The sequence below is a fragment of the Mytilus galloprovincialis genome, chromosome 3 (assembly GCF_965363235.1).
Source record: "Mytilus galloprovincialis chromosome 3, xbMytGall1.hap1.1, whole genome shotgun sequence".
In the NCBI taxonomy this organism is placed as follows: Eukaryota; Metazoa; Mollusca; class Bivalvia; order Mytilida; family Mytilidae; genus Mytilus; species Mytilus galloprovincialis.
Window position 1 is genome coordinate 78,969,332 of NC_134840.1, and position 22,449 is coordinate 78,991,780.

Genomic DNA, 22,449 nt, shown 5'->3' on the forward strand with positions numbered 1-22,449 from the left:
CACATTATAAAATATTTCTTGGTCTTACGCCTAAAACATAAACCCGTAGAATCAGGGTTGATGGATCCAGGGTAAAATAATGGGCATCAAAATGAATCAAAACAATTTGGCAAACTTGCCTTGAGTGGACGAAAACAAACAAGAATTGCTTCATTTCTTTGACTAAATAATTCGCTCAGCTCAATCTGACAAAACTATTTTTGTGACAAAAGGCAAAGATGATAAGACAAATTCTTATAATGAATATGATAATCTCAGTCCATGTAACCACTAGGAAGCAATCGCAATTATGTTTTTCATACAGATGTGCAGCTTGACAGGGATGTACGTCAATTCTGACATCAGCTCAGAAACTGATGTAGTTGTTTTTGTTAAATCTCTATTCAAAACACTACAAGTAAAAACAGTTTGGGTTGCATTTGGAAAAGGATGGCAATGACTTCAGATTCGCAAAATTGATCATTCTGATGGCCTGAACTCATTGACTTTGCCCTTTTCATACGTTCATCGGATATTACACTGTCATTACTTGGAAGAGAAAAATGGAAAGCAGTCAGCATGATACACGTGGAGAATAATTGATGACGTAACCGAGGGGTATAGACAATTGCTCACGAACTTGCATTTGGTCAGTTAAGCTTAATATATAGTATGTTTGTTGTTATTTTGTACGATATTTTAACAACCTCTATTCCAACTAACAGAGCTTCACTGTTTCGGCACAATAGACGAGATGCATTTCAAGTGGGTCATGTGTGTGGACAGGTATTCACACATAAACAACATCTACAGTACTTATTCCGATTGATTGGGGATGTGTTAAGAAAACACTTCAGATGGGCTTTGGACACCAAATTGACAATAATAAGCAGACATTGCTGCAATATGACGAATACAACGTTGATGAAAACGTATTCTTGAATATGCAAGTGTTATAGAGCTGACCTTAACTGTTAAAACATTGTGTTCGTGTAGTTGTAAAAACGAAATACATCGGAAAATATGGAAGAGGAATACATCATTCGACCTCTCTGTTTATCTTTAAAAATAATCTATCTATCAAAAGGACCTTTTCATCACAAATCTTCATCCCCATTATATCACTCGATTTCATCAATTTTTACACCGTAACCGGAAGTGTTAATTTATTTTCATAATTCCTGTCTGTTTAACATATTTTAAAGTCATTTTTAGTTGTATTTCAATAGTTTCGACCACGTTAAATCTTTTTTCAATCACTGCTATTGAGTAAAATGTTGTCCCTTCTAAATTCAAGATGGCCACCGTGCAAACATATGTTAGCTACCCCTCTAATATGCGTAAGGACACAATAAAGAACGTTTGTGTCAAATCCTATGCTTGTATCACCATTTGTATGATTATGTCAAATTTCAGTACTAAGCCGACACACTACTTTGTTACACATGAGAGTCGGTGTTTTTCAGATATATCATTTTGAGAGTCTTAAATTTATCATGTGATATTCATTAATGCATACTTTCGTGTTTCAGGATACTGTTAATGACATAGATATTTATAATAGCGATAATGATCCTTCACCACCTGCAGGCGCCGGGTAAGAATTAAGGTTTCTATATATACTAAACAATATATACAAAAGGCCACTTCGAATGTACCAAATTAATAAAGTATTAATTTCTATATTTGAGGTCACAGTACTCTGTTGAACATTTATGAATACTGCAGATTACTACAGCATCAATTGATAAGAGCGTGTGGATGTCTGTTAAGAAATTCAAATGACCCGTGAATTTATCATTCCAAACGACCATTTTCATATTACCAACTTTTGACTCCGGAATTTATATTTTTTCGACAGGTAACCTTCTCTGTGGTATAACATCCTTGTGGTCAAGCAAGAGAAACACAAATTAGAAAATTCAAAATTTAAATTGGAACCATTTTGAAGGAAAGTTAACTGTTTAATGCTTTATATACAGAACTAAGTCATCATGGTCATCGAAAAACAGTTAACTTATCCCCCAAATTGCACCCTTATATATATGTGTGATTTATTACTTTTGCTTGCTTGTAATTGATCGAGAACCAGGATATCCTACTACTTACCTGTCGAAAAAATATCAAAATCCGGGTCAAAAGTCAAAAATATCAAAATCAATTATAAATCAATTACTGTAATATTATTTTCTGTCTATGAAACAATACATACAAAATGTGATGCACACCGAATGACCCACTAAGAAGGTTATATTAAAGTATGCACCACTTTTTTATGGGTTATTTCGATTTGACAAAAAAAAAAAATACTAAAGTCATTCCTTATAGTTTAATACTAAATTCAAATTTAAATTTAAAGAGTAAATCATGAAACACAGATTAATCTCGTCACGATCTCTTGACAAAATTATGTCAATGAGCTAGGATAAACAAAACACTTTCAAACAATCATAATTTGTGTTGCATTCGAAACTTATAAAAATTGCAATACAACTATCGAAGAAAAAACAAAAGAAAATCATAAAATTGACATAATCAATGGTTATCAAACAACGGATCGCGTGATTTTTTTCATATTTTTTTGTGATAATAAAAACTATCGTTAGTCGCAACTATATTTCATCTTCTTTTTTATTTAAATAGATTTCTTGGTGAACGTTACTCAGGCAATTATGTTGCCAAAATGAAAAGGGTGGAAAGGCGACTGTTTGCATTAAAGTAGATCCAGTGTATACGTAAATGTAATGGCATTCATCAAATTCCAAAAACAATGAATCCTTATCTGTTTAAAAACAGTATTGTGTAGTTAAAACATTCGCAGTACATGTTCCTTAATCTAGGAAAGGGAAAGAGGGGATGACATATACAGTTTTATAAAGCATGACAATCATATTGTTTTGTTAAGAGAAGGTTTCAACATACGTTTTCATAACAAATGATTTAGAGAAAAAATATTTGTGTATGATTTTATTTAATATATGCATTTTATGAATGTAATTTAATAACTGATATTTTCATATTCATCAATCATAATCACATACCCCCCCCCCCCCCCCCCCCCCCCCCCCCGTTTTATGTGGTTTGCATTAGGAAGCAAATACCCTTTTAAGGTCATTTTTGAATTTTTTGGAAAAATTTTGAAGAAAATGTTTCAGAACCTTATTCTGCAGTCAGAAAAAATAAGTAAATATAAAATTTGCAGAAATTATTGCCTCATTAAAATTTTTAACATATTTATATATAATGGTATCATAGTTTTAACTGTGTTGCTATTGAATTAATTTTATGATGATACACAAGTTTAAAACAATTTTGATCAAGTTTCAGTTAGTTTCTTAAATTTGCACAAAAGTAGGAAAAGTAAAACACTTATCAAGTTGCACTGTATACACACATGTGTATATATAAACAATTTTGCTAGTATAGCATATCTATAATGGTGTGAACACTTGAAGTGAACAAATACAATTTTTTTAATCTGGATAAAAGTGCTGATCATGAAGAAATTCAGTCTGTTTTCATGATCATGAAAATAAACTCATCATAGATACCAGGACTAATTTTAGTATATACGCCAGACGCGCGTTTCGTCTACAAAAGACTCATCAGTGACGCTCGAATCCAAAAAAGTTTAAAAGGCCAAATAAAGTACGAAGTTGAAGAGCATTGAGAACCAAAATTCCTAAAAGTTTTGCCAAATACAGCTAAGGTAATCTATGCCTGAGGGCGAAAAGCCTTAGTATTTCAAAAAATTCCAAAATTTTGTAAACAGTAAATTTATAAATATAACCATATCAATGACAATTCATGTCATCACAAAAAGTGCTGACTACTGGGCTTGTGATACCCTCGGGGAAATAAATCTCCACCAGCAGTGGCATCGACCCAGTGGTTGTAAATAAACTCATCATAGAAAAATAGACAAGAAAAACTAGAAAGACCAAATAACATTATTTTAAAATTATATATTCAATTGTGCAAAATTTGCCATTGAATGTAGTGCCATTGCAACAAGCTGTCCATTTGCAAAAAATACTGATTAGTGCTAATTTTTACAAGTTTGTTTAATGAACTTCGATACATATAGCAATGAATGTATACACATTTGCCTACATTATACAGGTATTTAGTAAATATTACTATTTATCCAGCCAAGAAATTATATGCATAAACTTGGAAAATGCTTTAGATAAAGGCAACAGTAGTATACCGCTGTTCAAAACTCGTAAATTTATGGACAAAAAGCCATAATCGGGGTAACAAACTAAAACTGAGGGAAACGCATTAAATACAAAAACGCTCTTCTGAAAATTTTCAATTTAATGCAGTGTCAAAGAATAATGGGTTATACAAGTCATTCCATTAACTGTTGTTCAAATGCTGTAATGAAGATTAAAGATCAAAGTGTCACTTGAAGTTGACGGTTTAGAATTATAGCTACTAGCTCCTATCTTTTTATACATAATATTAAGAAGATATAATTAGAAATTGAAAATTCAAGAAAGGCCAAGATCAAAATTGTTTGTGTGAGGCACAGAAATAGATACAATTCAACACAATAAAAAATAGTACCAAAAAGAGTCAGAAATTTCAATAGATCAACTAGGGAGCACCTAAAAGATTTAACACAAGGATTCTTCAGCAAACAAAGGGCGTAACAAGGAATGACACTTACGGTTAGCCGTCGACACGATGGTCCCTGCTGTACATCTGACACATTTCTTGTTTGATGTTCTGTCCAGGGAGAAATTTTCGAAATTTTTCAAAATGTTCCATTTCCCGACGAGAACCCGCGGAAAGAATGTCAGCGGGTGACTACAGGTCTCACAACGAGCAACAGGGGGAAATATACCGTCTAGACAATTTTCATACAAGGGGTCCCACTGACTGTCTTGAGAGATGGCCGGCTACATTCATGCTTTAGTTATTCCATATGTAATCAAACATATGTCTCCAATAAAAGGAGGGGCGGGCCCTCTGAGCTCCCAAAATCCGCCGGTGGTAGCATTATATTAAAATTAGAAATAGGCATTATTGCAATTTGAGAAAAAAAATCAATCATCTTCATGGATTTTTAACAGCATATTGAAAATATTGACAAAATGATAACTCTTTACACAGGGTAACTTACATATACTTTGATTTTCACTGAAAGACTTAAAAGAAAGATGTTTCTCATAATAAGTTTATTGTCTTTCTTTAATAAAAAAAAATTAGATTTTACCTTGAAACAGGCGTCAATGTATACATGTGACTTTTTGTCCGCGATTTTTTGTCTGTGACAATTTGTCTGTGATTTCTGTCCTAAACTCTGACCATAATCATGACCAGGGAAAAAAACTTTATATTTATTTATATATATTAGGCTTTGCATCAAATTTATGGAAAACATTAAGATTGAACCAATATTTTTATAAAATAAGAAATTATAAAATGCTTTACAACCATATTTGCAAACGATAAGTGTACTGACATGAGGGACCATTTAAAACTAAGACAATTTCTGTCAACCCTCAAGTTAAATTCACTAATATGTTTACTTATATTTTATGAACTTTTTTTAAACTGACAAAATATTGTGCATGCAGGGGCTCGGGTATACCGCAAGTAGTTCAAAAAATGTGTATGTTTTAATGAAATTATTTTAAACTACCAAGATTTCGTGCACAAGGCGAGGGCATGCCTTATGTATATGTACGTGGAAATAATTATTTACTGTAAGAAAATATTAAAAAACAAACCATATACAACTTAAATGTATTTTTGGCCTACTTCAATCACACATTTTGTGTGTAACTTTATATTTGTGATCAAACGTGTCAAATTCTAACCGGTAATATACAACATAGTTTCCAACACAGTTAAACACAATATAGTACTTAATACCATTAAAAGTTTTAAAAATCCGGAGCTTGTCAAAAACTCTAAACTGTTTGAAAGATGAAATTATAAAAAAAAATGTTCTTATGAATATTAAGCAAATCCTTTAAGATATAAATAAGTATTCGTAGTATCAGAAGGCCATTGCTAGTAACGGACTTCTGGTAAGTAATGGACTTTTGGTAGTAAAACGACCAAGACACGGTTTTTACCCCAAAACATATATTTTCCCGTTATTTATAAATTTCATCGGTCAGGACATTGCTGTAGTTAGTCAGGTTAGTCAACGTTAGAAAGGTCACGTTTTCGGAATTTTTCTGATTTTTATTATATTTTTTGCTCTACTTTTTATTATAATTTTAATATATATTAAATGATAAAAGTTTATCATATTTCAAAATTAACATAAATCCTTTAATAAATAAAAAAAGGATTTATGTTCCAGATTGAATAGTCTAAATCTATAACAATTCAAATTTGACCTAAATCCTTTGAAAAATGAAAAAGTTATTAGCGTTTAAGTGTTGGTCCAGTCATTAGTTTCACCCACCAAAGGGCGATAACTTGTATTGTTATAAATATTGCACAATGATCATTTTTTTGAAATTAATTTAGCATGTTTCTTAGTAGATTACCCATAACTTTTTTTTTAAATTTTTTTTAATAAAACACGACTGAAATTCATTAATTGTGTACTTCTTTTTAATAGATGTAGCTGCATAATTTCAAAACACTACACCACATATTTCATTTTTCTCAAAAATCCTAACTTTCTCTGCTGGTATCATGGTAACCAACCAATATGTATATCGGTTGGCATTTTTTTTCTGACAAGTTTAGTAGGATCTACATATCAACCAATTTTCAGTGACTATGTGTGTCGAAAAAAATTCAGTGGTTACAGATAATGAGTATTAATGCATTGATGACATTTTTGTATGAACTTGTTTTAATCATTTCAGTAATAGACAAGTGAATCTATGCCTCTAGTATACATAAAATTACCAAAAAAAAACACAAAATCTAAATTTGCTATATTTTTTATTGAAAATAGCGAAAATACAAACTTCAATGTAAAATTCTTAATGGAACGTATTGTATGAAAACGATTAAAACGATAGGAAAACAACTGTCATTTTCCTGACTTGGTACAGGCTTTTTCTCATGTAGAAACGGTTTATTGGACCTGGTTTTGTAGCAAACTAAATCGTTCAATTGCATGGAATCGGAAATGATACCATTATTCTGAACAGAACAAAAAGACATAATAGGTAAACAAATTGGGATACAGCAGTCAACATAGTGTTGTAGTCTTAATCTTTGTAAACCAAAAAAATATGTCAACAGAGATAAACAAAAAGACGTATAAACTAAACAAAATACACACAAAAATGTACCGAAGGACACTCAAAATATAATCATATTTCAGTCATGGTACACAAGTTATTTTATTTATCATATTTCAGTCAGTGCAAATACTTTATGACATATAAAACTTTTATCATTTTTACAATTATATTTAAGTCATGGTACACAAGTTGCCGTGACATATGATATATTTCAGTCAAGGTACACAAGTTATCATGACATATTGTATTTCATTCATGGTACCGGTATACAAATTATCATGACATATCATATTTCAGTCAAGGTACACAAGTTATCATGACATATTGTATTTCAGTCATGGTACCGGTACACAAATTATCATGACATATTATATTTCAGTCATGGTACACAAGTTATTTTGACAAATTATATATTTCAGTCATGGTACATGAGTTATCATGACATATTGTATTTCAGTCATGACATATTATATTTCAGTCATGGTACACAAGTTATCATGACATATTATATGTTTCAGTCATGGTGCATGAGTTATCATGACATACTGTATTTCAGTCATGGTACACACGTCATCATGACATATTAATAATCACAGTCATGGTATCGGTACACTTATTATCATGACATATTATATTTCAGTCATGATACACAATTTATCATGACATATACTATTTCAGTCCTGACACACAAGTTATGATATATTCTATTTCAGTCATGGTACACAAGTAAGTGGATTAATTGCAGCGGTGAAAGATAACAACTTTTGTGTAGTGGGCGTCGCATTTAATTCCACTCTCATAGGTGAGTGTTACAATACGGGTTATAACATCAATTTCAACAAAAATTGCATTGGACAGATAAGGCCAGGATTTTTTAATTTATTGGTTTACGGATCCGCCGACCCGATTTTGCTGATTTCCAGAATAAAAATAAAATTCACTTTTCACGCTTTTTTATTCCCGCCGACCTTAACAAATGCATTATCCCTGAAAAATAATTAAAATATTTTTTTTCCTGAAATGAAATGCATTAATCACTAACAAAATTGACAACACTTTCTGGTGTGAAAAAAAACCTTCCAGTTTACGTTTCTAAATATAGACAAATCAATTATAACTGACCTTGAAATGTCGTTTGCGCAAATAATTTTGCGGAACGAAACTTGTGTTTAAAACCAATTACACAATAAGTTCGTTTACCTTATTTGTCATCAGTCCGTAAGATGCATCATCTCATAGAAATAGACTTGTCCAAATGTGGACAGGGTGAAAGCATCAAATTAAAGAACTGAATATTAACAAATCATTAGGAATTTTCTTGTTTTATAGGTAATAAAAAAAATGTCGTTCATTTGGATAAAAAAACGGGAATGCAAGACAACAGATTAACCCGATATCGTTTTTCCAGTGGACGATTCTATTAGGTTTTTGACACGTGTGTTGAAACTTATTTTCGTACGACGTTTATGCATTTTGAAACTTATTTTCGTACGACGTTTATGCATTTTTTCTTTATCAGTTTTCGTGCTTGAAGATCATTATTTACCAAGTTTTCTGGAATTGATTAAGAGCTACGCGAATCTATTTTTCTTGTTTCTGAAATGATGATTTAATTTCGTCTTTGTCCGTGCATCCCTTTTTTTTTACTGTAAATTACTAGACAATGTCATGCGTAGTTTATAACAGCTGAGCAATAATATTTCATCGAACTAAAATTTTAGAAATGATGATAAAATAGTATACCAAACATATTGCTAGAAAGGTGAAATATATATTGATTTTGCATATTTTTTTGTCTTCAAAGATGATTTTTTTTCTTTTTTTTTTCCCGACCGACCGACCCGACTTTTTCATGGGGAAAATCCGTAAACCAACAAATTAAAAAACCGTGGCCTAAGGAAGAAATTTTAAATGGTAGAGTACAAAATATTGTAATACAATAATATACAATTAAAATTTCGGTTTAATTCATAAATAATTAAAAGCATTTTTCAGATAGAGCCGATATATAATTATCAAAACAACGGTTTATTTACATTGAGGTGAGACTTTTGGGTGGACCGTGCTGAAGGCCATACTGTGACTATGAGATGAAGAACAACAATTAAAATGCTTTACATTTGCTTTTTGCTTGTTTTTTGTTGTTGTGCATGTACTAATTTTGTGTCATGGATTGCGAAGAACAGTACAGTACAGTAATGGTTTGCGATGTCAACGCTTATTAACGCTGTAATATAAGCATAATGTATCTAGTCAGTCTAGTTATTGGGGTTTTCTTTCACCATTTTGGAGATATACTTAAAAAGTTGAGCCTTTTTTAACTGATGTTTATAGTTCGTTCTTATGTTGTACTGTTATACCACTGTCCCAGGTTAGGGGAGGGTTGGAATCCCGCTAACATGTTTAATCCCGCAACATTATTTATGTATGAACCTGTCCCGAGTCAGGAGCCGGTAATTCAGTGGTTGTCGTTTGCTAATGTGTTACATATTTGTTTTTCGTTCATTTTTTTTTTATATAAATACAGCCGTTAGTTTTGTCCTTATCAAGTCAAGGATATTGCAGTTCTTATAAACCAAATAGTTTCTGAGTGTATTGGTGTTTTTGAAGTTGCTGTTCTTCGGTTTTCCTGTTGTTTCTTTGTATTCCTCTTTGAATTAAGTTGATGTGTTGCCAGTGGTTTAAGATTGTTACCGGTAATTTTTTTTCTCATCAATTTATGACTTTTGATCACAAATATACTACCGTTGCCTTCATATATAGTAATGATGAGTTTGACGAACTGTCCAAATAGAGAGACGAGATATACCAAAGGGACAGTCAAACTCATAAATCGAAAATAAACTGACAACGCCATGGCTAAAAATGAAAAAGACAAACAGAAAAACAGTAGCACACATGACATAACATAGAAAACTAAAGAATAACAACACGAACCCTACCAACAACTAGGGGTAATATCAGGTGCTCCGGAAGTGTAAGTCCAACTGTTCCTTTGTTTGTCCGTCTGTTTGCCTATTTGTTCATGCTTTTATTTCTTTGTCTTATTCATTAGTTTGGTATTTTCGTAAATTCTATTTTACACACAAATATGTCTTTTTTTTTCTTTTTTTTTTTTTTTTTTTTTTTGTTGATATGCAAAAATACACCAGTATCAGTTTGAATAAGAAAAGATAAGTCCATATGTGAAGCAAACGAAATGCATGGTTAAAGACTAAATTTTCTTCTTAGACCCCTTTAAACGTCAAGTAGTGTCTTCCTCATTATTGTCAATGCTTCATAAGTCTTTGATGATGCCGGTAAATCACCATTCTAGATTAAGAGCATACCATTATGGGTTCACACAAGTAAGTTGTTAATGACAGTGATCTCTGACATTTCAGTGGAAAGTGGTCTTTGTTGAGCGCTCACAAACATGATTAACGCGGCCACATTCTCTTATGTGCCTGTCCAAAGTCATGATCCTGTAGATCAGTGGTTGTTGTTGGTTCATGTCTGACATTTTGTTTTGTTTTCGTATATTTTTCAGGTCGGGGCCTTAAAAAGCCGACCATATGATATGTTTTACTCATTGTTGAAAGCTGTACTGTTGCCTATAATGACTTATATTTAGATACACATGTTTTGAACTTTGGTGGATATTTGTCTCAATGGCTGTTATATCGCTTCTTGTTATATTGATACCCAGAAATGTTGGCTTTCATTTATTGATGCCAGTAACATAACATAGCATCATATCATCAATAATTCAAAAGTTCATTAAAAATTGTTTTCACGTCTAAACCGGGCACCACATCGTTAGAAAGCCCACCATGACGTTTGCTAGTTACCTTAAAGCACCAAATGTTCAAAATATAGCATAGAAAAGATACCCAATCAAATTAAAGATACCATTATAAGTGATAAGATATATCGATAGCACTTCCAATTTCCCTGAATTTAAAGTATTTTTTTCGCTGTCATTTCATTCTCTAATTCAACAACGTTTCTAACGTTCATTTTAATTGGATAACATCACTAATTTTCATGGCTTCAATTGACAATTGATTCTATGGAACGTACGCTCAAGCGCAGACGATATATGACAGATTTTAAATATATGTTTTAACGTTATATTCTGTCAGTTTCATTAAAATAGAGATAACGATTTAGTATTTTAGCTCCGATGGCATCATTTGGTGATTTCATTGTCGCAAATAGCAGTTTATTGTCTCCGCTATCGCGTGTAAACTTAATTTGCGACCAGGAAATCACCAATTGGTGCCGTCAAAATACAATACACATTTATCTCCTTATTCATATTTACACAACATACTGTGTGATGCTTTGTAGACACTATCAAATCTTTGAGACATGATTTAATTCTTTCAAAGGAGTTCGAATGCTAGGCCAATATGCTATTACTGATTCAGAAGAAGCTCAAGCTCTTTCTCACTATTCATCAAATGTTGATATATACAGCAATAGCTGGGGACCTGCTGATGGCACTGATTTTAAAGGTCCTGGTTCAATGACAAAAAACGCATTGTTAAATGGAGTGACTAATGTAAGTAGTTATTTTGATCTTTTTTGTTTGTATCGTTGGGTTAATGTCTTATTTATATATTTACATCTAGTTTGTCAAAAATATAAAGTGTCCTGACGTTTGTGAAGTTGCACATTGCTAGTAATTTCACTAAAGATTTAGTTTACTCAGTTTAAATCTTCTAAAATTTTAACATATATTTATTACAGTTACCTTTTCATAATTGAATTGAGTCAAAATAATTATAGTGTCGGTTGAATGAAAAAAGTGAATTAAGGTTAATTAACATTTGTGTATGTTTTTGCAATTTAACCCTTTCTAGACCAATAGTTTAAACAATATATGATAAACATGTGGTTGTCGATGATTTCAGTAGATGGTTTGATAAGATAAGGGCATAACTTTTATCAACTAATAAGATAACGTGCAACAGGTGATACTATAATTGACAACTTTTTGGAATATGGAAGATACTCGAAAGGATTGTCGGTTTATCCAATAGAATTTTAAAATCCTTATTCAGTTATTGCCCTTGAAGAAAAATGTCATGACATTTGTGTTTTCGGGCATTATGTTAAAAACTGTGATAGATAAAGATATACTATAAACTCTGAAATAGATAAACAAGTAATAGGGATCTACACATAACTTTAGAGAGGAATACCTAACGTTTTGGTTTCAAAAAATAAAGGCAGGCATACTTTTGGAAAAAACATCTGTAATTTTTCCGTAATACTAGTATGTGTTTTTATTTGGTGTAACACTTATTTGGTTTGATATACTAGTTATAAACCATTACTTAGACGTATGATTATGAAACATTGAAGGAAGATGCATTCAGTCAATTGCAAATACCGATTATCATGTTGAATACAAATTGACATTTTATAGTCATAACATAATATTCATCTACATAAAAACATACTGAAAAGGATAGGTGTCGACGTTAAAATTTATGTATGTTCATACTGATGTAATATTATATTGTTTCATTGCTTGTCTGATTGAGACAGATAGATGAGAAGCTTAGGATGTGGTATGAATGCCAATGAGACAACTATACCTCCAAGTCACAATGTGCAAGTAAACAATTATAGGTGAAAGTATGACCATTAACGCGGAGGAGCATTGGCTCACATCGAATAGCAATCTATAAAGGGCTCAAAAACATTAGTTTAAAACAATTTAAACGCGAAAACCAACGGTCTGCATTTTTAGTTATTTAAAACGTGCATGTTTAGTATAAAAACTCACTACATTTTACATTATTTTTGAATTGCAAATCTATTTAAATAGGAGAAAGATAGCTGACTCCATCTTTAGATCTTTCCTAAATCATGCCCTCTTAACACCCAAAAATGCTAGCTAATCGTACTTCTGGTCATCTCTAAATGCAATGCAATATTTTTGAAACTCCAGTTTTAGACAGAATATACTCGACAATTTAAGCTGATTAAACATATTTTATAAAGTTTGAGAGGGTTCGTCGTTTACCGTCAGAATCGGGATAGTTGTTGAGCAATGCAAAACTTTTAGAGTTTTGTTTATATAAGGTATCTACATGTATTGCAACACTTAACACATTGCAGGGAAGGAATGGCAAAGGTGCTATTTACATATGGTCAGCAGGCAATGGACAAATTAATGACAACTGTAATGGTGACGGATATGTTAATAGTATATATACTGTAGCCATTTCTAGTGCACAGATTGGTCAAAATGCATGGTACTCAGAAGTATGTGCTCCTGCCTTAGCTGTAGCATATGGTGGTAGCCAGGATGACAAATACTTGGTAAGTCTAATATTTTTTCTTGATAAAACCTTTGGAGGGAGATGCAGAGTCGGTAATTAATATTTTGCAAGTCATCTATTATGTGCGTATATTTTTTTTTTTATTTAAGGAATGACTGTAATATTTTTTCTGTCTATTAAAAAATAACTTAAAAAATTTGGTGCAGACTGAATAACGCGCGTAGCGGGTTATTTAACAGTGTGCACCACATTTTTTATGCTATTTCGAATAGACAGAAAAAAATATTACAGTCTTTCTTATAATTTAATTCTAAATTCCATTTAAAACCGTAGAAAACCATGAAAAAACGTCGATGACGTCACGGTCACATGACTAAATTATGTCTATGGGCTCATAACAAAATAACGTCAGCCAATCAGAAGGCGCGTTACATTCAAAATTAAATTATATATATATGTTAGGTATTTGATTTCAGGGATTTATCAGAACTCTTGATGAGAATTTCCAATTTCGAATTGATTTTGATATTCATTACACTGACTATATCCAATTGCAAACTCAGTACTGATCTGTGTTGACCGACACGGTAACGTTCTTATTTCAACGAGACTAATAGTACTTTTGCATGGCCTCTCCCTTTATAATGCGTTTAAGAATTTCTATACACTGGGCAACCTTTACTCATTTATTTTCTCTATAGACAAATGGAATGTATAGTAACTTGATATGGAAGACTTGATCACTTTGATATGCCGTTAGTCAAAATATAACATGTATAGATAGTCGGTAGGATATATTTGTTACACGGTGCGTTAGTGACCTGATATGACATAAATGATGTCAGTAAATTTCATATGGGAATTCATTCGAGCTTTGCATTCACCCCATATGGAATTGACTGACCCCATATATCTCGTATTAGGTCACTAACACACCATGTAACTAATAATACGTATATATATATATATATTAAGATGTCTAATGATATATAAACAATGAAATTGGATTTTGTAACAAAATTATCGAAGGAAATTCAAATCAAAATATATTATTTCAGACAACTACTACAATAGGATCAGGATGTAAAAGTAGTGGTATGCAGGGGACGTCGTACTCAGCACCTTTAGTGTCTGGTATAGTTGCTCTAACACTGGAGGCAAAGTAAGTGTTTTTAGTCACCTCTGTTTATTTTTCTAAATGTGGAGGCAGATCCAGTCCCTTCTTTGGATTTCTCGTAACACTGGAGGAAAAAATAGTTTTTTTTAGTTCTTTCAGTTCATTTTACTCATGTCTCTTACATAGGAGACAAAGTTAATATTTTTCTTTTACTGGAGACACAGTGAGTTCTGTTAGTCACTGCTTTTCGTGTCTCCTACACTTGAGGCAAAGTAAGTTCTTTTAGTCACTTCTATTGATTTCTCTAACACTAGAGGCAAAGTAAGTTCTTTTAGTCACTACTATTGATTTCCCTAACACTGGAGGCAAACTAAGTTCTTTAAGTAACTTCTATTGGTTTCTTGATCACTGGGGATAAAGTAAGCCACTTCTACTGATGTCCGTCCACACTAGAGGCAAAATTATTAATTTCTTTTTGTCACTACTATTGGTTTCTATAAAACTGAAGATAAAGTAGGTTGTTTTAGTCACTTCTGTTGATTTCTTTAAAACTGGAGGCAAAGTAAGTTCTTTTAGTCACTTCTTTTGATTTCTCACTGGAGATAAAGTTTGTTCTTTTAGTCACTTCTTTTGATTTATTTAACACTGGAGAAAAATTAAATTGTTTACGCTATTTCTACTGATATCTCTAACACTAGATATAAAGTAAGTTCTTTAAGTCACTTCTACTGATTTCTCTAACACTGGAGGCAAACTAAGTTTATCAGTCACTTCTATTGATTTCCCAAACACTGGAGGCACAGTAACTTTTTTTTAAGTCAATTCTGTTGATTCCTTTTACACTGGAGATAAAGTAGGTTCTTAAAGTTACTTCTACTGATTTTTCTATCACTGGAGATAGAGCAAGTCCTTTTGGTCACATCTGTTTATTTCTCTAACACTGGAGGCACAATAAGTTTTTTTAGCAACAACGTGAGTTCTTTTTAACTCGTTTTTTTGTATTTATCTAACTCTGATGGCAAAGTAAATATTAAAAAGGATGTGGTTTGATTGCCAATATGCCAACGTTTCACAAGAAACAATACACAGAAATTAACAATATAGGTCACCGTATGGCCTTCAACAATGAGCAGAGGCAATATCATACTGAGCGCAAGAAGCCCAGAAATGATAAATGTAAACCATATCAAACATGAAAACTATTCTTATAATTTATGTAAAAAATATTGAACGAAAAAGAAACAAGGAATAATGACTGCCACTGAATATTTTTATATCATAATCATGATAATGCTAGGTTCTTGGTAATACATTTTTTAAAAACGTTTACATTGCATGTTTAGAGTATTTTTTGTCAATGATATATTTTATTTTCTCTTTCATTTTTCCCCCATTAAAGTTCTGACCTAACTTGGAGAGACATCCAGCATCTGATTGTTTTCACATCAAATAGGAATGGTTTGAGTGACACCTACTCTAATTGGACAATGAACGGAGCAAATAAAGAATGTGAGTTTTTGAGTTAGAAGGATATCAAAAACGGATCTTGGATGATCTACACGAGGACATCTATGCACTCGAACAAATCTACATAACTATTTTTTAGCATTCACCTTTTATTCTATAAATACTTACATTAACACGTTGTTGATTGTTGGTAAATAATATTTTGTCATTAACGCACCAGAGTTGCAATCATGGTAGTTCACATCATCAACAACACTGTGCGTGTGTTAATGGAAAATCTTTAGCCGGAGGTAAAGGGTCATAACCTGTATAAGCACACTGGATGAATAAAAAGGCGATGATAACAGGTGTTACAGAAATTATTTTGTGAAATGTACAAGGCACTCGAGGGGAATGTGTATTAATCAAAAATGAAAACTTATTTGAAACTCTTTAGAGAAACAGATTCTTACATAATTACATGTACTCGTGGATTATCGGATTTATCCAATCTCGACAGTTAAATTTATAAATTTTAAAGTTCGAGCTTTTTTTACAATATTTTAGCCACACATAACACACCATGATAACAAGGTGTAAGCTCTACATGTAGATGATCTGGAAGGGTAAGAAATTCCTAGGTCAATTATGGTAGTCGTAGGGTTACGCAAAACAAATACAAATCATATGTAAAACCCCATTAGATTAAAGGAATCTTTGCCTAATACGTTCTCCTATTTATTTGTATTGTAGTTCTGTATTATTATGTTGTCATTTGAATGTTATATTTAACAATGCCATCAAAGTGCGAGGTTTGGCATGCCACAAAACCAGGTTCAACCTAACATATATATTTTTTTTTAAATGTCCTGTACCAAGTCAGGAAAATGGCCATTGTTATATCATAGTTCGTTTCTGTGTGTGTAACATTTTTACGTTGTGTTTCCGTTGTGTCGTTTGTTTTTTCCTATATTTGAGTGTGACTTCACATTACTATAAGACGTTCCACGGTACTTTTCTATCCCAAATTCATGTATTTGGTTTTGATGTTATATTGGTTATTCTCATCGGATTTTGTCTATGCTTAGTCCGTTGTTGTATGTGTTACATTTTAATGTTGTGTCGTTGTTCTCCTCTTATATTTAATGCGTTTTCCTCAGTTTTAGTTTGTTACCCCGATTTTGTTTTTTGTCCATAGATTTATGAGTTTTGAACAGCGGTATACTACTGTTACTTTTATTTATAGGTATGGCAGGGGAAAGATGATATAATTATTATTTAAAAAGAGGATATTTTTTTAATACATGACATCTCGTATACACTGCAAACTCGGGACATGTCGAACTCGGCATAGTAAAAACTCGGCCTATACAAACTCGTCACATAAGCTATACATACTCGGCCCATTAATGAATATGTGATATAGATACAATGGAGAAGCGTAGATTCTTGAAAAAGAAACCATGAGCCCGGAGGGCGAATAATTTGTTTTTCATGAATCAACGCTTATCCATTGTATCTATAACTTAAACTTTTGTGATAATGCCTTTTAAAAATTAACGCCTTTCCTTAATTAGAAGGTGTTGCAAGTGAGTTAAAATAACCATGTAATCGTGTTAAACGATCCATCACAATAAAGTAAATTTCACAACTAAATGGTTAAAAAAAATGCTAATATAGTATAACAGAACACGTCTGCCCTTAATGATCTTCATACTATCAGCCATCTGAATATTGTCTGTTTTTACATACTAAGATATATTTGAACTTATTTCTATTCAAATTGAAAATGGAAATGGAGAATGTATCAAGGGGAAAACCACCCGACAAAGAAAACATATATAGTGGATATAATAAGTATGTTTCCGAAATTTCTAACAAAAGCCTAATTCTAGTCATATCACGATTTTCTAGCATAGGAATTTGCGAATTAACAGTTGTAAAATAATGTAGTAAAACAGATTATATTAATTCATAAAACAAAAATTGACAAATAGAATGTAAAATTTTTTGTTTCAAACATGTGAAATAGCCAACAATAATACAATAATAAACGACCAAACTCGCTTTTATTACGAAAAATATCCACATTATCATACAAAACAAGAACAAAAACTGTAAAACAAGAAAACAGGGATAACAAGGAGAATTCAGGGATTCGAACCCAAGCAGACAAGTCCGTACCTTAAACTCATTTATCTTCTTAACCATCAAACTTCGTGGCTACCAATTCATACTAAACGGTTGCCTATTATGTATATATAAAGATACAAGCCCTCTGTGTCTGTTGTACCGATGTATACAATGTATCATATATTCATTTATATATATATATATATATAATAGACATTTAAACCGTAACCGATTGGTAGACTAGAGGTTTCGTCGATATGTTGATGTCAGTAACACGTAACAGAATTCATGGACGGGTTCGATTCCCAGTGTAGGCTTATAGAAATTTCAAAAATTAAAGGTAAGTTTTTAAAACAATTCCATTAGTGAACAGGAATCACCAAATTAGTCAATTCAAACATAATGAAATTAGGCACACAAAGGAAACAAAGAATATAACATGGTGAGCTCATTTCAGCGACTGATTTAGGAAGTGTTGATCCTAGAAAAAGAATCCACGGCAAATGAATAGGCTGACGTCACAACACTGGTTTAAGGTTATGGAAATGGTTCACAAAAAGCAATTTGATATAGTAACTACGATGAGAAAATTATTCATTATACTTTTTTCATAAGTGAAAAACGGAACACATTATTAATTAATGTTTCCATTACCTTCCCCTTAATACAACGAATTTTCTGGATTCATTATGATAAACGTTTTTGAAGTCAGAATTTAATCCAAATTTTCAAAATAAAATATTATTTTACACCAGATACAGAGACATATATGATCAAATATGTTTTGTGTATATATGTCTCTGGTCACTAAAATAAAAAAAACTGTTTTTTGTTTGTTATCATATTAAGAATATAGGACAAAAAGACGTATTAAAAAATGTTATAAATATGGCAACTTTTTATCAAATAGTACTTCATGGTGCCAAGAAATATATCCATTGCATGCCTAAGATTTAATAAATGTTCATTAAACAAGGCTAAAAAACAATTTTCTAAACAATTTAGAAATGAACACATGTTAATACAATACAAAGAAAACATTGCTAGATCTTTCTCTTATATGTTCAAACAAGTATCAACAAATTATTTTTGACCTGTGACTTTCTAGCTGTCCTACATTCTTTTTTTCTGGTCATTGATATATGTTATGTGTATTTAAGGTGATGCAGTCCTAGCCAAAATTTTTGCACCCGTTTTTACTTATCTAGATCGATGTCGTAAAACTAATGCAGACAATAAAAACATTTAGTTACCACACGGTGGGTAGGGTTGTCCTGCGAGAAACGTTCTGTTCTGGCGATTTGGTCCTGACTGGTTCTTGTGATCTTTGAAAATATGTAAACAAGAACAAAAATGAAACAACTCTCTACATGAGACCAAAAGACACATAAATTAACAACTGCAGGTTACAGTACAGCCTTCAACAAATAAGCTAAGCCCATACCACATAGTCAGCTATAGGAGACCTTGAAATGACAACCGTAAAATATTTCAAACGAAAAAACTAACGGTCCAATTTATGCACAAAAACATTAACGAAAAACAAATGTGTTACACATCAACAAATGACAACAACTGAAATACAGGCTCCTGATTTGGGACAGACACATACGTATAGAATCTTGCGGGTATAAACATGTAAGCGGGGTTCCAACCCTTCCTCTGACCTGGGGCAGTGAGATAACAGTACAACATAAAGACGTACTATAACAATCTGATACACGTAATACTATGAATGGACCGAGTTTGTAATATGCCGAGTTTATAATGTGCAGAGTTTGCACTATGCCGAGTTGACATGTGCCGAGTTTGTAATGTGCCGTGATGTCGTGCTTCGCTCTTAAACTGCGAAAAGTAATAGATATTATGATTCTTCAAAACAATATGTTTTGAATGTGCCACAAAGAGGAACAAATCGAGAGCATCGAAACATTATTGTATAACAGGAATGTCAACTTAAAATTTTCCACATTCGCAATATCAGTATTTGAGTCTGAAAAAGGGGGAAGTTAAATGATGCATACTTATAGCATTATATTTTGTATGTTAAGTCAGTCAGGTTCTTGGTTTTGGTTTAATGGACGCTTATGCAATGGTGAGCTATGGTAAAAACTGGGTAACAGTACCAACACAACAAACGTGCACCACATCTACAAGATCTTCAGCCTTGTAAGTATTTTTATTAAATTATATTGATAAATAAGCCTAACAAATTATATAAAAAGTCTGTAAGCTTTTTAAAATGTGTATACACAGATGCTTAAAATAATTCAAAGTGAGAATTATCGGAATCGCATAAACCCTCATCGCACATCCAGAGTCATTGTCTAAATGTTGTGTTCAGAAGTTGTTACCAAACCATTAAGAAAATCACAACTGTGGTAATGCGGAATATTTGTATTTCCACTTTAAAATGTTGAAGTATAGACCATTTACGCATTGTTGCATTCGTTATCTTGGTTATTGATTAAAGATTAGACCAGGCAAACTTGCATACGTATGCTATCTTTGAAGCCAAGGCAAACAAATGAATTTCAAATGACAAATATGCGAATCATTTGTCCAAACAATGATTTCAAAGTAATAAAATAGTATCCAAATAGCCTAAGATATATGTCGACGAACGTTTTTCTTGTTTGATGTAAGAGAAATTATCAGACGTATGTAAATAAAGATTAAAACATTTTGAAATTCACATTGAAATAAGGAGATATGGTATGATTGTCAGTGAGACAAATATCCACAAGAGACCACCTAATGTAGATGTAAACAACTATAAGTCACCGTACGCGTAAGGCGTTCATTTAAAATTTATGAAAAGTATCATGTGTACCTTACAGGAGCACCACTACTTCGGCCTCAGATTTTATTATTGTAACATCTGGTGACTGTTCGTCGATAAACTATCTTGAGCACGTGGTCGCTGATATAACATTCTCCTACACAGGACTCAGAGGTGTAACGAAGTTGTATTTGGTATCTCCATCTGGTACCAAAAGTCATTTGTTGCACTACAGATATCAGGACGCTGCAGATAATGTTGCAGAAGGGAGTCAAACTTGGGATTTTATGTCAGTTCATTTTTGGAAAGAAAATCCGATTGGAAGCTGGACCCTGGAAATAAGTTCCGAACTTCCGCAAGTAACTGGTAACACAATACAATTTTAACTTTTGTAGATTTGATATCAAAGCGTAATAAAATATTCTCATACGAATGACAAATAGGTTAAAATTTGATACGCCAGATGCGCGTTTTTGTCTACATAAGACTCATCAATAGCTCTCGAAACAAAAGAATTGGAAGGTCAAACAAAATACGAAATTAAAAAAGGGTATTAAAAGCCACAATAATTCATTGCAAATAAAGTGAAACTGATATCCTGCTTAGACATTTTGTGAATATGATATTAAATAATTTGTAATTTCATTTTCCACAAACTTTAAAAAATCGATTTAAGCTTTTTTATGATCGATTTTTTTTTATCGAAGTGGACCAATATAATCAATTTAAAAGTATTAAATTTATTACCGAAAGGGCTTGTTTCTTAGAGTAGGTATAATTCATATGCATCCCAAGGCAATATAGCAGAAGATACGCCTACTCAATAGTAAAACAAGTTGATGCCTCATACAGTTAAACATTCAGTTGACAACTGTTTAAAATATGCCATTTTGGTTGGAGTTGGAGGAGAAATTATAAAAGACAAGTTCCTAATCAAATGGCAAATTCAAAAGCTCCAACACAACAAACAAATGGATAAGAACTGTCTTATTCTTTACTTGGTTTTTAAACTGGCTAGACCTCTCACTTGTATTACAGTTGCATCAAGTTCCAATATCTTGACTTGAAATTTAGTGGTTGTCGTGTTACATTTTAGATTTTAGATTTTCGTTCATTTTATCATTGTCAACATACTGTCTTTAATACAAGTTGTCTTACTGTGTTTGGTAATGTTTATCTTTTTCATATGACTTAATTTGAATATGAATTACGCATAAAAATATGAAATATATGTTTTAGTGGATTAACATTATTTTCCAGTAACCTTAGACAGCTGGACCCTTACATTTTACGGAACTACAACAGATCCCTGGCCAGGTGGGTATTACTGGATTCCAAATTACCGGTAGTTCAAGCTCTAACCAGCAACCTGCTCTACGCTAATACATAATATCGTTTTAATTTTGTTTACCTTAATAAAATCTACTTTTTCAATAGTTACAATATGTACATACAGTTTGAAAAAAATATATATTGATAACTATA

The 22,449-nt window shown here is 32.1% G+C and overlaps 1 protein-coding gene across 1 annotated transcript; it reads left to right on the forward strand.

Annotated features, from left to right (window-relative positions):
- Positions 1-733: 733 nt before the first annotated feature.
- Positions 734-16,129, forward strand: LOC143066820 (furin-1-like). Its single transcript, XM_076239630.1, has 6 exons — positions 734-765; positions 7,922-8,010; positions 11,582-11,754; positions 13,323-13,526; positions 14,545-14,648; positions 16,003-16,129. Exons 1-6 carry the CDS (start codon positions 734-736, stop codon positions 16,127-16,129), a joined length of 729 nt encoding a protein of 242 aa, XP_076095745.1.
- The last annotated feature ends 6,320 nt before the right edge of the window (positions 16,130-22,449 follow it).

Excerpts from the sequence above, each read along its gene's own strand:
- LOC143066820 (XM_076239630.1), top strand. The coding sequence starts at position 734 with ATGCATTTCAAGTGGGTCATGTGTGTGGACAG. Across the intron at positions 11,755-13,322 it reads TGTTAAATGGAGTGACTAAT|GGAAGGAATGGCAAAGGTGC; the intron begins GTAAGTAGTTAT and ends AACACATTGCAG. Across the intron at positions 14,649-16,002 it reads GCTCTAACACTGGAGGCAAA|TTCTGACCTAACTTGGAGAG; the intron begins GTAAGTGTTTTT and ends CCCCCATTAAAG.